The sequence below is a fragment of the Choloepus didactylus genome, chromosome 10, assembly GCF_015220235.1.
Source record: "Choloepus didactylus isolate mChoDid1 chromosome 10, mChoDid1.pri, whole genome shotgun sequence".
NCBI classification, from domain to species: Eukaryota; Metazoa; Chordata; class Mammalia; order Pilosa; family Megalonychidae; genus Choloepus; species Choloepus didactylus.
This window is the reverse complement of record NC_051316.1, coordinates 28,066,272-28,079,432: the sequence shown is the minus strand read 5'-3', so window position 1 is coordinate 28,079,432 and position 13,161 is coordinate 28,066,272. Positions and strand designations below refer to the sequence as shown.

Here is a 13,161-nt window from a genome sequence, read left to right as displayed (position 1 = left end):
GGGAGAGTATATTAGAGGACATCCTGTGCTCTACCTGTGGCATATTGTGACAGTAAGGGCCTCCAATGAAGTACATCTCTTTGTATCTATGGCCTTGTGTAGTCCTCTCCCACACTGACTTTGGGCTTGGCCATGTGATTTGCTTTGGTCAATGAAACATCAGCAAAGATAACACAAGCTGAGGCTTGAAAAGCACTTGTGAACTGAGGCTTTCCCTCTGGGAAAACCGCCACTGTGCAACGAAGCCCAGGCTAGGCTCCTGAAGATCCACGGTCCAGCCAAAAGCCAACACCCACTGCCAGACTTGTGAGTGAGGCCATCTGAGATCATCCAGCCCCAATCATGCCACTAGGACTAGAACCACTGGATGGATTCCAGGCAAGCCAGCGGAAGAACTATCTAGCTGAGCCCTATCTAAACAGAAGGCCATGGAATTATGGACAAATAAAATGCTTGCTATTTTAAATCATAAGTGTTGGGTTGGGTTGTTATGCAGTGATTGATAATTGATAGAGTAGGTCTGAAAAACAACATAAAAGCAGAATTTTAATGTGAAGACATTTTTTGCTATAATCATTAGTATCAGAGGAATTTTAGTTCAGTGTGTGCAAAGTCCATTTTTGACATCTTTTCTCAGTTTCTTCTATTTTTATCATGAATTCCCTTTTAGTCAACTGTAGGTTATTTAAAATAAATTCCTACAACTTAATGGAAGAAAAAAATGTCAGTAGAAATGGGAAGGGACAGGCATAAGATGTTTTAAACAATCATATTTCTTGATGAATCTTCAATGAAGGTGACAAGACAAAGGGAAATGTCAGTTAAAGAATATAAAAATTCAGAAATAATGAGCACAAAGTTCAGAGTGAATGAGCAGTTTTTAAGAAAGCACCTCTCTCTAAGCAGTTAAAAATATTAACTTACCTATTTTGAAAGATGCAGATAGTTATTAGTTTCCAAAGTTATAATGATAATATTTTCAAGATTCAGTTTAGTAAGCATATTTGTAAAGATTTAAAGGTATTACCAAGCTATTCACTTTTTACTTTCCATGGAAAAATCACTCTTTAGAGTAAACAGAAAGGCACATAAAGCCAAAATCAATAACAATTTATACTGCAGTAATGATCAAATTTATTTCAATGTATTAGCTGTCCAATTGTATAGAAATATATTCATTTACCACTTAGAAAGCAGAGAGGGTTAGGAAGCTAAGATCAGGGCTTCTAATGAAATTCCTCTCATAATTTTCCCGTTAAATTTACAGATAGAGACTATCAGCAGTATTTACTGTCTGGTAGATGCTGTGGATGCGTGTTGACCATGTTTATTGTACTTCTCAAGGAGAAACAGTCCCTCAGATATTTAGCACTTGACTTTTATGTTTAAGAACACTCGCCTGGAGGGGAAGGGTAGTTAAATCCCCTACTTTACGAGTACAAAAATCAAAGTAATAAGCAGTAAATAGACTCAGTACTGAGATAAAAGGGAAATAGTCATAACTTTAAAAGAAATGATGGTAAATGAAAGCTAGTCTAAAATGTTGAGGGAATGGAAAATGTGAATAAAGCAAAAATAAAGCTAAAATAAATGCGTTTTCACAGGCTATGAAAATCACCTAAGGGAACATACACACAAGCCACATGAAAATGTCTCCTGACAATGGGGAAGACAAGATTTAAAAAAAACAAAACAACAAAAACAGATGAATTTAAAGTCCTTATAACCTTTAAGCAATCGCTGTTAAAGAAAGAGTAGAAATGTCCCAATAAGTGCTCAAAATCTCAAAGGGAACATACATTTGGATATATAATTTCCATAAGGTTTGTTGAAAGAAGGGGAAAAAAAATAAACCACAAAACTACTCCAGTTTCTGTGTAAAGAATGCTGACGGCCAAGCGATTTTAGTCATTAATTTCCTCTCAGGTTGAGGAGGCAAGGACTGAGAAAAATTGTTTAGATTCGGGAATCTGGAAGATATATGTGATTTCTAACGTGTATTATTAACTATTTGGGTGTGAATGTTGGATGATAATGGGCAATAAAAGCCAATAAAATCAGCGAATGGGGGCCTCTGCTATGTCTTGTACTGCCGCATCCCCAGTTGCGTCCAGGACTCGCTAACTTCAAGAACCTCAAACCCAGGGTCTCGCCAGGACCCTGCGCGGAGAGCACAGCACAGCTTTTGGAGGCGTGGGAACCGGAGCCGTGCGCCCCTCCTCCCCGGCTGGGCGGAGCCAGGCCCCGCCAGCAAAGTGTCCCGCGCTACCTTGCCCGGCTCTCGGTCGCGGGGTGGCCCCGCTGCACCGCTTCCGGATCCCAGAGTCAGGGGCGCGCTCGCACCGGTCCCCGAGCCAGCAGGCGGCCGGAAGGGCACTGCGCGGGGACTAGCGTCGGAGCGCGCCGCCGGCCACCCTTGACCCGCCCAGACGCCTTGCCCCTTCCCAAACCAACTCGACGAGCCGGACTCGCCGCGGCAACCTGCGGTAGCAGGAGGCCCCGGACTTCCCGCTATCGCCGCAGCCGGGGCGGGCAGGGGCGCCCGCGGCGCTCCGGAGCCCTCTCGGTCGCCACCGCCGGGCGGCATGGAGGCCCACGGGGACCGGGAGGAGCTGGCCCCGCTGCGCTGGGTCTTCACGGCCTGCGACGCGAACCGCTCGGGGCGGCTGGAGCGCGAGGAGTTCAGCGCGCTGTGCGCGGAGCTGCGCGTGCGACCTGCCGACGCCGAGGCCGTGTTCCAGCGGCTCGACGCCAACCGCGACGGCGCCATCGCCTTCCAGGAGTTCGCGCGCGGCTTCCGCGGGACCCACCGCAGGGAGCGGCGCCGGGGTGGGGAGCCGCGGGAGGCAGCGTCCGCAGCGGCCGAGGCGGGGCCCGACTCCTGGGACAGCGAGGAGGACGCGGCGACGGTGCAGGGCGCTCCGTGGGGCTCGGCGAGCCCCTGCCGGGCTTGGCAGGACTTCCAGGAGCGACTCGGGGACGAAGCCAAGTTCATTCCCAGGTGCGTGAGTGTTAGGGGCGGGGGGTGATGGTGGCGCTTCCTGCCCTCCCTGGCGCTCTGCCATCGCTCCCTCCTACCCTCTGTGTGTGCGGACCCTGAGGTGCCTTCCGCTGTTCATACCCTGGCTTTAACTTTTGCAAAACGCTATCTCCTAGAATTAAGGAAGGGGGTTGTGTTTAGGAATCAGGGTTGGGGGAGAAAGTTTTCCTTGCTGAATTCCGGGCGCTTCCAAAGGCATCTTCGTTAATCACGCGGGGCAGAGTGAAAGCCGCTGCGCTCGGAGGTTCTTCCCGGGCCCAGGTTTAAGCGCGCTCCCCAGATCTCCCCGCGACCTGGTTACGTCCCCCTCCTCTCCAGGCCTCCCAGCCGCGCCCCGGGACGCGGGCTGTGTAGCAGTTTGTCACCGTCTGTCGTAGTTTTTGAGTTTTTTTGCTTTCTTAAGACTACGTAGAAAAGAAAACACTGCTGGACATTTATATTGCTGGACACGAATGTTGTTGCCTGCCAATTTTTGTTCACTCATTTATCTCTCGGAACAACTCTGGGAGGTGAGCTTTATTATTTGTGGTTGATGGAGAAGCTTCGAGTCAGAAATTGAGGCCCCGTTAATGCCTATTTAATGAAAGAGCAGGGATTCCACCCCAGATGTGAACTGAAAAACCCTTGCTTTTCATACAGCAGAATAAAATAATCAAATGATATTTTCTCTGCCCCTGAGGCTCAGACAGATAATGTATTACCGAATCATTAACTTACTACTGAGGGAGAAAGGGTGTCTGTGGATGAGAGTTCAAGGCGTAGAAGGAGAGATTTTTTTCAGATTTTTTTTTTCTTTGAGATTCTTTCCCTCCTTCATGCTTTAACGTCATGGTACGTCTCACAGTGCTCTTTTTACTTCTTCCTCATGTAATATGAATCTTCTAATGCTATAAAATTTTTTTCTTTGCTTTTGTTTAGATTTTCACTGAAATTGTATTAAGCTCTGGCTGCCATTATGAAGGAGAGCTGAGAGGTGTCACTTTGGTTCACAATTGACATAGCTGAGACCTAAGGATCAGAAAAGAAAATAAGCCTGGAAGCCTTCAGAGGTCTTGCTTATTGGTCACAACTTAGAGCTGCAGGGCTGGAGGTCTTTACTTCCTCCTCCTCCCAACTTCTAGCTCCAGTTTGGAAAGTAGAGGGAATACTGAACATGTAGAGTGACTCATTGCAGTGTGAGAGGAATCGTGTAGAGAAGGTGAGTGCAGCGTTAACTTTTCTGTTATGTCAGATGAACTAAATTAAATGAATTTGTGTCTCCGGCAGGGAATCAAAAAAGTTTAAACTTTGCTGTATTCTTTGAGTCACTTGCATGTCTAAATTGGTTTCAGCCCAACTAATTTAAAAAGTAACAATTTTATAAATGAGGCAGGGTGAATCCACATGGTGTTCAAGATTATATATTTATGTATATGTCTCTGTATATGCCCATGTTTATTGTATATGTCTATTTCTATGTCTTTGTATATATATATACACACGCAGAACTACTTTTCACACTTGTCAAGTCCAGCAGCAAATATTTGACACTTAACCTTTAAAGGATTAAAGTAACCTTTTTAGGATCAGGGTACAAACAAACCAGCACCTACTATTATTGGTGGTAGTGTTATTATCATGATCCCTTTCCAAATTCTTCAAAGGTTATTCAGTTTTATGAACCCTGGTGTCACGTGGTAGATTTGTGTCCCGAGCCCCACCCCCTTCTGATGTGAGATTAACAAGTACAGTACTTGCCTTCCTGTACTTGTTCAAGTGGAAAAGAACTAAACTGAGTTACTTCATCTGATGGTTACCATGGCAGCCATTAGCTGTTTTGGTAAATTGGATCGCTTCTACTCTACTTCCTCCTACAGCTGTTCACCTTCCCTTCCTCCCATCCAAGTCTGATAAAAATCTTTTATTATTGATTATGCCTTTGGCATTATTTCAGATAAATTCATTCCACGGGCATCACTGCGTGTGCTCTATGTGCCAGGTACTGTCTTAGATACTATCTTAGGTCCCCGAGACAAGGAGAAAAAGGAAATGTGGTTCCTGCCCTCAAGAAGTTCATGGTTTAGGGGAAATATTTTTCAATATTTTCATCAAGGCACGTTTAAAGGCAAGAAAGTTACTTACAGGAAACTCCATTATTGTTGGAGATAGCCCAACAGACTGTTGCAAACTGGAGATTTCTTTGACCTTTTCAGTTTTTGTCTTCAAAAAATTCGTGTATTTGTTCATTTTACTACATAATACATTGAGGCTTTTTTTACTATAAAATATTCTATTTTATTCTGAGGGGAAACTTGCCTCTCCAGAAAGGCCTGTCATTTCTTCTAGTGGCATTATTTCCCAGCTGGCAATTCATTCATCTTCTGTGACATGCTACCCCATACCCCTCCTGTGGGTAAGCACATCCAATTTGAGAAGAATAGATGTTAGATTTAAGAATGTTTGGTTCCTGTAGAGTGGTAGTGTTGACACGATTTCCATTAAAAATTTCATTCAAGCTCTTGGATCAATATACTGTCATTTTCCCAGTCATCAATAATTATGATATTAGAGAGCAAATAATATTGCACTATAAAAGGATGAAAATGGCCTTTGGGGTGTGCAGCAATACAATTATGAATTCATTTTCTCTTAGAAAACTGAGGGACCCCTTCCTTTAGACTGGGAAAGAGTATTGTCCCAGGGAGTTGCATGACCTATTCACCTGAGCCCAGTGTTTGTAAACGGTCTGCAAGGTCAGGAAGGGACATCACCACTTGCTGGTAAGCTGGAGTTAGCCAGCCACCAGGTGAAACCAGAATTGGCTAGGAGAGGTGGTTATGTGGGAGAATTCAGGAAGGAAGATTGTACCAGGAGAGGAAAAGTCCAGGAGGTGGGGGAGAACTATGGTGGGAGAGAGCGAGAGCACAGCTCGCAATAACGTTGCCTAGCCGATTTGTGGTTCCAGGGTCATTAGCTTGGTGAAAGGGAATTTCGTACTGAATAGATACTCAATAAATGTTTTCAGAATGAATCAAACAAACTTATGTTCTTTAATTCTTTGGTTACAAGTCTGTACCTTGAGAGTGCAGTTAGTTCATTCTCTGTGCATTTACTTCATCTCTTTTGTAGATTCCCTCACTTCTTTTTTTTTTAAATACTTTTGCAAATGGTCACCTGTCTCCAATTTGCCCACGGAAAACAGTGAAACATTACATTTGGGTGTGGTGTTCAGAGATTGCCAAGGAGAGAGGAAAATAGGGGTATATGTGCATTCAGCATTTGAGGGAGGGGTCGGGCTCATTTCTCTCTCCTAGTAAGAGCTGAAGCTTCCTGGGATTTTCTCATCTGTAGTGATTTTACATGCTACATGTGAATTGATTCCCTCTGATAAATTAATTTACAGACCCATTTTCTCACAAACAGAAACATGAGGGTCCTGCTCTAGTGGAACAATGATGGATTTGTGAATTGGCACGGCTACCTCAGTGATAGCCAAGTCGGGGACAGAGCCAGTGGGTATTTGTGTGTAACAAGTGCCAGTGCATTGGGTGACCTGTAAGACACTGCTGGGCCAGATTGGTTCCGACACCAAGATCAGTCCTGTGTGATCAGCTCTTTCCCATGGTTTCTGAAGTTATAATGTTGAAGGGGGTGGGGAGTGTTACTGAATAATTTGGAAACAAGGAATTTAATTGAGAAGAACCAAATCTCCCCATGTGTGAACAGTATACAAACTGGCAAAACAGTTTGCCCAGCATGTCCATATGACGGTGACTATTAAAATCAAGAGGAAAGGATCAGCCAATCCCATTTAACTAGGACATTTTAAAAACAAGTAGCCACTTTGCCACTAGCAAAGTTTCAGTACTGGTCAAAGGTTTCTTTTATATTTCCCCTTCTGGGGTTTCAGTTTAGCCCATTTCGGTCTGATTGTCTTCTTTGATGAGGGTGGAGCTGCATCATAAGCTCAGGTAGTTTACCTCATCTAGTGCTTGCTGAGATGGGAAGGGGGAGATTGAAGCAGGGAAAGATATACACGTAGAGAGTGAGCCAGAGAGCAAGAAAGATGGCCAGAGAGGCCAAAGGATAGATGGGTATGGGGAGGGGGGAGGAAGAGAGATTGATTAATTGGTGAACTATTGCCTTGGTTTCCCTTCTCTTCCTACTCATTGAGCTTGGTGCCCTGAGCTGGCTGGAAATGTGAGTGTTGAGCCAGTGCTTCACCTTTTCTGATCTCACTGAGATCAAACGTGAGCGTCGTGGTGCTTTGGAGAGGTTGTAGTGTTTAAAGATAAATATGTTTTCCCATGTACAAGGCCAGTATCATCGGGTGCTCATTCCCGGATACAGCGATTTGTTCCAGCCTTGGAGCACGACGGTGAGTTGGACGTGCGGTCCTGGAAGAAGCTCAAGGGTGTTTTTGACCCCATGTGATGTTTTCCCTGAACCCTGCTTTGGGATCTATCAGTGCCCTTGCCACAGGCTTTCCAGAGATTCTTCTGCCTCTTCTGGATTGAGAACACAGGTCCTAATATATGGGTCTTATTTTCCAATGGTTTCTGGCCTGTTGCTTTTGTTTTTTCTCTTTAATGTGTCCTCAATTGCAACTATGTCTATCGATTACCTCGTGGAGAGAGGAGAGACCTGTCAAGAAAACCACAGCTCTCTGCTTTGAACCTTCCCAGCCTGGCTCCTGAGCTTTCCCACAGGGTCTGCATGGCTTAGTTTTTATGGGCTCTCTTCACTGGTGGTTCTGATATTTGAATATATTCTCAAGGCGGCACTTCTTTTTTTGGGGAGGGGGGGTCTTCTGGCCACAGACAGTTATTCTTTCCTCCCAGTCCTTTGAAGAACTTCTGGTTTTGGCCACGTGGGCATTGACCTGACCTGACTCTCAGATCACATTGATTTCTCAGAGCTTTGCTCTCTGAATTTGAAGAGAGATGATTTATTTTGCCCTTATAGTTTGGGCAAAAAGAAAGGGTTTAAGGCTCTTCTCTAGCTTACTTTTTTTTTTATTTTTTTTCATTTTATTTTGAAATAAATTCAAAGTTACAGGTACAGTTGCAAAAAAAATACAAACCTCATATACAGCATGCCTTGACCCCCTTCCCTGATACCCCGATCCATCAACTTTAACATGCTGTCACACCGCTGTTTCTTTCCCTCACTCCCTCCCTGTATCCCTCCCTATCTATCATCCATCATCTGTTGCTCTGTCTTCTGAACATATGAGAGCAAGCTGCACACATCCTTCAACAAAGACTATAATTCACATATACAATTCCCATGAACAAGAATATTCTTTTATGCAATCCCATTAAGCACAGCTAAGGAGTTCAAGAAATTCAACATTGATACAAAGCTTACATTCTGTATTTCCTTTTTTTGTGTGTGTGTGTGTCCTATCTGTGTCCCTTTGAGCCTCCTCTCCTCCATCCTCAGATCCCATCCAGGATCATCCTTGGCATTTAATTGTCGTCTATTTAGACAGTCGTTTTTTTTTTTTGTTTTTTTTTTCAATTGTGGAAACATATATATAGCCTAAATCTTCCCATTCCACCCCCTCCGTAGCATTGCATTAGTGGGATTAATCACATTTAGAATGTTGCAATGCTGTCACCTTCTCACCATCCATTACTAGAAATTTCTCTTCACCCCAAACAGAAACCCTACTCTCATTTCTTAACTCCCCATTGCCCCTTCCCCCACTTCTTGGAACCCCTACTCTACTTTTCATCTCTATGGTCATATTGTCTGATACTTTCTTTGTGTTTACAGTGGGGCTTAAATTTAACATCTTAAATCTATAACAATCTTGTTTTTCTTTGATACCAACTTCAATATGACACATAAACTATGTTCTTATACTCCATCATTCCCCTACCTTTATGTAGTTGTTGTCAAAAATTACATATTTTACATTGCGTCCAAAACCACTGATTTATCATTACCGTTTATGTATTTTAGATCCTGTAGGAAGTAAATAGTGGAGTTACAAATCAAAAATACAGTAGTATTGGTATTTATATTTATCATGTGATCTGTACTGGAAATCTTTATTTCTTCATGTGTTTTCCATCAATTGTATAGTGTTCCTCCCTTTCAGCCTGTTCAGCTCCCTTTAGCATTTCTTATAGGACTGATTACTGGTGATAAAGTCCCTCAGCTTTTGATTATCCGGGAATGTTTTCATCTCCCCTCATTTTTACCCTCCAGGTGTTTGTGAATTCTCCAAGTCTCTGTTGGTTATTGACTTCTATTTGTACTCCGTTGTGGTCAGAGAATGTGCTTTGAACAAATTCATTTTTTTTTTAATTGAGGCTTGTTTTTATGTCCCAGCATACAGTCCATTCTGGAGAAAGATCTGTGATCACTAGAGAAGAATGTGTGTCCCGGTGACCTGGGATGTAATATTCTATATATGTCAAATTCTCTCTATCTCTCTCTCCTTTCTTTGTTTCTCTGTCGGTAGGGCTCCCTTTAGTATCTGAAGTAGGGCAGGTCTTTTATTAGCAAAAATTTCTCAGCATTTGTTTGTCTGTGAAAAATTTAAGCTCTCCCTCAAATTTGAAGGAGAGTTTTTCTGGATAAAGTATGCTTGGTTGGAAATTTTTCTCTCTCAGAATTTTAAATATGTCATGCCACTGCCTTCTCGCCTCCAAGGTGGCCGTTGAGTAGTCACTACTTAGTCTTATGTTGTTTCCTTTGTGTGTGGTGAGTTACTTTTCTCTTGCTGCTTTCCGAACTTGCTCCTTCTCTTCAGTATTTGACAGTCTGATCAGAATATGTCTTGGAGTGGGTTTATTTGGATTTATTCTATTTGGAGTTTGCTGGGCATTTATGCTTTGTGTATTTATATTGTGTAAAAGGTTTAGGAAGTTTTCCCCAACAATTTCTTTGAATACTCTTTCTAGACCTTTACCCTCCTCTTCCCCTTCTGGGACACCAATGAGTCTTAAATTTGGACGTTTTATTTTATCTATGATATCCCTGAGATCCGTTTAGATTTTTTTGATTTTTTTCCCCATCCTTTCTTTTGTTCTTTCATTTTCTGTTCTTTGGTCCTCAAAGAGGCTGAGCTGTTGTTCAGCTTCCTCTAATCTTGTATTATGAGTATCCAGAGTCTTCTTAACTTGGCCTACAGTTTCTTTAATTTCCATAAGATCTTCTATTTTTTAATTTACTCTTGCAATATCTTCTTTATGCTCTTCTAGGGTCTTCTTTATGTCTTTTATATCCTGTGCCATGCCCTTCTTCATGTCCTTTATACCCTGTGCCATACTCTCATTGCCTGTCTGTAGTTCTTTGATTAATTGTGCCAAGCACTTTGTGTCTTCTGATCTTTTGATTTGGGTGTTTTGGTTTGGGTTCTCCATATCGTCTGGTTTTATCATATGCTTTAAGATTTTCTGTTGTTTTTGGCCTCTTGGCATTTGGTTTACTTGATCTTTAATTTGTCAGAATTGCAGCTTGGTGGCGTACACTTTCTCTAACTAACCAGCAGATGGCATCCGTGAGTCACTTATTCCCCTCAAGTCAGTTCTCCCCAACTTTGTCTTTGTGGTGTGTGGGGATCTGATTCTTGTGGGATCCAATTGGTGCACTTAATTTGGGTGTGTTGTCAGTGCTGTCTGCCCTGAATGAGGGGCGTGTGTCTGAGCGGTTATGGAGGAAGGGAAGCTTTAATATTCAGACCTCCCAGGTGTTCCCGGAGATTTAAGGCTGTTCTCTGCTGCTGACCCAAATGTCCTTGGTATTGGCGTAGGTTCCCTGGTATTTCTGAGTGGTTCCCCCTTCCTTGCTGTGCTCTTCCAGGACCTCTGCTGAGGGAGGGAGGGCCGTGCCATGTCACAAGTGTGTGCCGGCCTCCAGGGAAGCCCTGGGAGGCTGGGCCATGTAGGGGCGTTCCCAGCACGCTTCAAAGATGGTTGAATGTGACGCATTAACTTCTCCCTTTCTGCACAGCTCCTCTCTCCCAGCTCTGGGACAATCAGCCGTGGGTGTATTAAAGGCCCCTGTCCACAGCCGATATTGTGCTGTGTGTGTGGTGTGGTGGGAAAGACTCCCTGTCACACTGGGCTTCTTGGCACAGTTCTGTGCTGTGGGTTTGGCCCCTGGCAGGAGTGCCCCCACTCACCAGGGAGATGGCTGCAAGTTGTGCATTTTCTTCTCCTTTTGGCTCCCCTTTGCTCCCCTTGGCCTGAGACAATCAGCAATGGGATTGGGAAGGGTCATCCTCCACGCCAGACACTGAGGCATTAGCCCGGCCCGCTCCCGTGGTATCTGCAGCTGCTCCTGTCCTTTTTTTTTTTTTTTTAAAGAACTAGTCCATCTCAAAACACCAACCCACCGTTTCCCCACACCGCAGCGTGGCCGAGGGATTTTCGGCCGACTCACTCACTCGTTTCAGAATGCAGACTCCTGGTTTCACCAAATGCACGGTGCCTGTAGATTTAGCAGACCTTGTCTGGCTGGTGCTACTCTGGAAGTGGTGTTCTGGGTCACTTTCTGTTTTTTATCTAGTATTTTTCATGGAGGTGTTTTTTTGCTCTGTCTCACCTTGCTGCCATCTTAGGTTCTCTCTGTAGTTTATTTAATGAACACATAACTTTGCCTTTGCCAACACAAGTAACAGAAACAACATATATGCAATTCATTATATAGCTTTTGGCAGTTTATGAAAAAGCAGTTTTAGGTCTGTGGTTGGGATACGCAAGTAACTTCTGTCTTTTTTCATTTTTTCCTCAGGTTGTACAGCCTTGGTTCCCTCTGGAATGATGGATCCATAGCTTAATGCCCTGCAGTTTTAAAGAAGAATGGGTAGTCAACAGCACAGCATAGAATCCCTCCCACTTAGGGCTAAGTTGGTCTTCAGGATCCTTGTTCTTCCAAGTTTTTACTAATACTAGATCCCAGGTTTGTAACAATGCTGGGTCATGTCTGTAGGAAAAGAAATCTGGAACTAGCATATTCTAAAATTTTACTTACAGTTTCCACGTAGGTGATGGCTGTAACTTTTTGTAAGTTTTCATGCTCTCAGTTCATTGATATATTTCCCATCTTATTTTTTGAGTAACGGCCTCCCATATAGGATTTCAAAGGGAGTGAAAGCTAGTCCATTTGTAGGGGCAACTCAGATTTTGAGGAGGTAATAGGCAACACTTGGTCCCAAGTGAGGATGGTTTCTTGGCAAAATTTGGCAATGGTTTTCTTTAAAATATGATTCCTCTTTTTAATTTTTCCAGTAGATTGTCGTCCCCATTTTGTATGTAATTTCCAATTTATTCCAAGTGTTTGTGAAACATCTTGGGTTATTTTTAAACAAAGGCACTGCCATCATCACTTTGAATAGTGAGTGGAACCTCAAATCTCGGTGTTCTTTTAACCTGACTTCGGTGACTGCAGTACCTCATTCAGTTCGGGGGGTGAAAGTTTCTACCAATCCTGAAAAGGTGTCAAGTAACACTAGGCAGTAACGAAAGTTCCTTGCTGCTCGAGGCATAACTGTCAAGTCTATTTGCCAGTCCTCTCCTATGTGAAATCCTCAAGCTTTCACCCCTACTGTCAGGGGAGGCCATGTAGCCTTTGGGTTATTCTTATGACACGACGTACGTTTATTCATGGTCTTATAGTTGCTTGCATTTTTGGTCTTACAACATTTCTTAATCCATGTGTCAAAAGCTTCCTTTCCATAATGGTCCCTTGGTGCGTGTGTGATAACACAGGCTAAACCAGGTTTTCTGGTAATAAGACTTGGCCTGAGTCCAACTGCAACCATCCTTCTGTCGGCTTAGTGCGGAATCCCCGTTCTTCTTTGTTTGATGGTCTGGGGTGAATGAGGAAAGGTCTAAAGATGGGATGAGAGCCAGTTCTTCTGAATCTTTAAACCGAATCTTAGCAGTCTGTTTTGCTGCAGAATCATCTTTATGAGTTCCTTTTGCTAGGCAACTGTCAGATCTCTGGTGTTCAGGGCAGTGCATCACAGCTAACTCTGTTGGCAGTAACATGGCTTCTAGTGAAGATAGCACAATTGCTGAGTGTTTCTTTTCTTTTGTTTTTTGGTAGTCCTCAAGAGTCCCCTTTCTTTCCAGATGGCCCCATGGGCATGTACTGTAGAGAAGGTATAATGTGATTCAGTA

General features: G+C 43.5%; 1 protein-coding gene across 1 annotated transcript in view; it reads left to right on the top strand.

Annotated features, from left to right (window-relative positions):
* RASEF (RAS and EF-hand domain containing) overlaps positions 1 to 13,161 on the top strand; it is a 37,655-nt gene that overhangs the window by 307 nt on the left and 24,187 nt on the right. The window contains exons 2-3 of the mRNA XM_037850738.1: positions 2,105 to 2,284; positions 2,430 to 3,001. Coding sequence (XP_037706666.1) covers positions 2,105 to 2,284; positions 2,430 to 3,001 — 752 coding nt within the window. The remainder of the gene's footprint in view (positions 1 to 2,104; positions 2,285 to 2,429; positions 3,002 to 13,161) is intronic.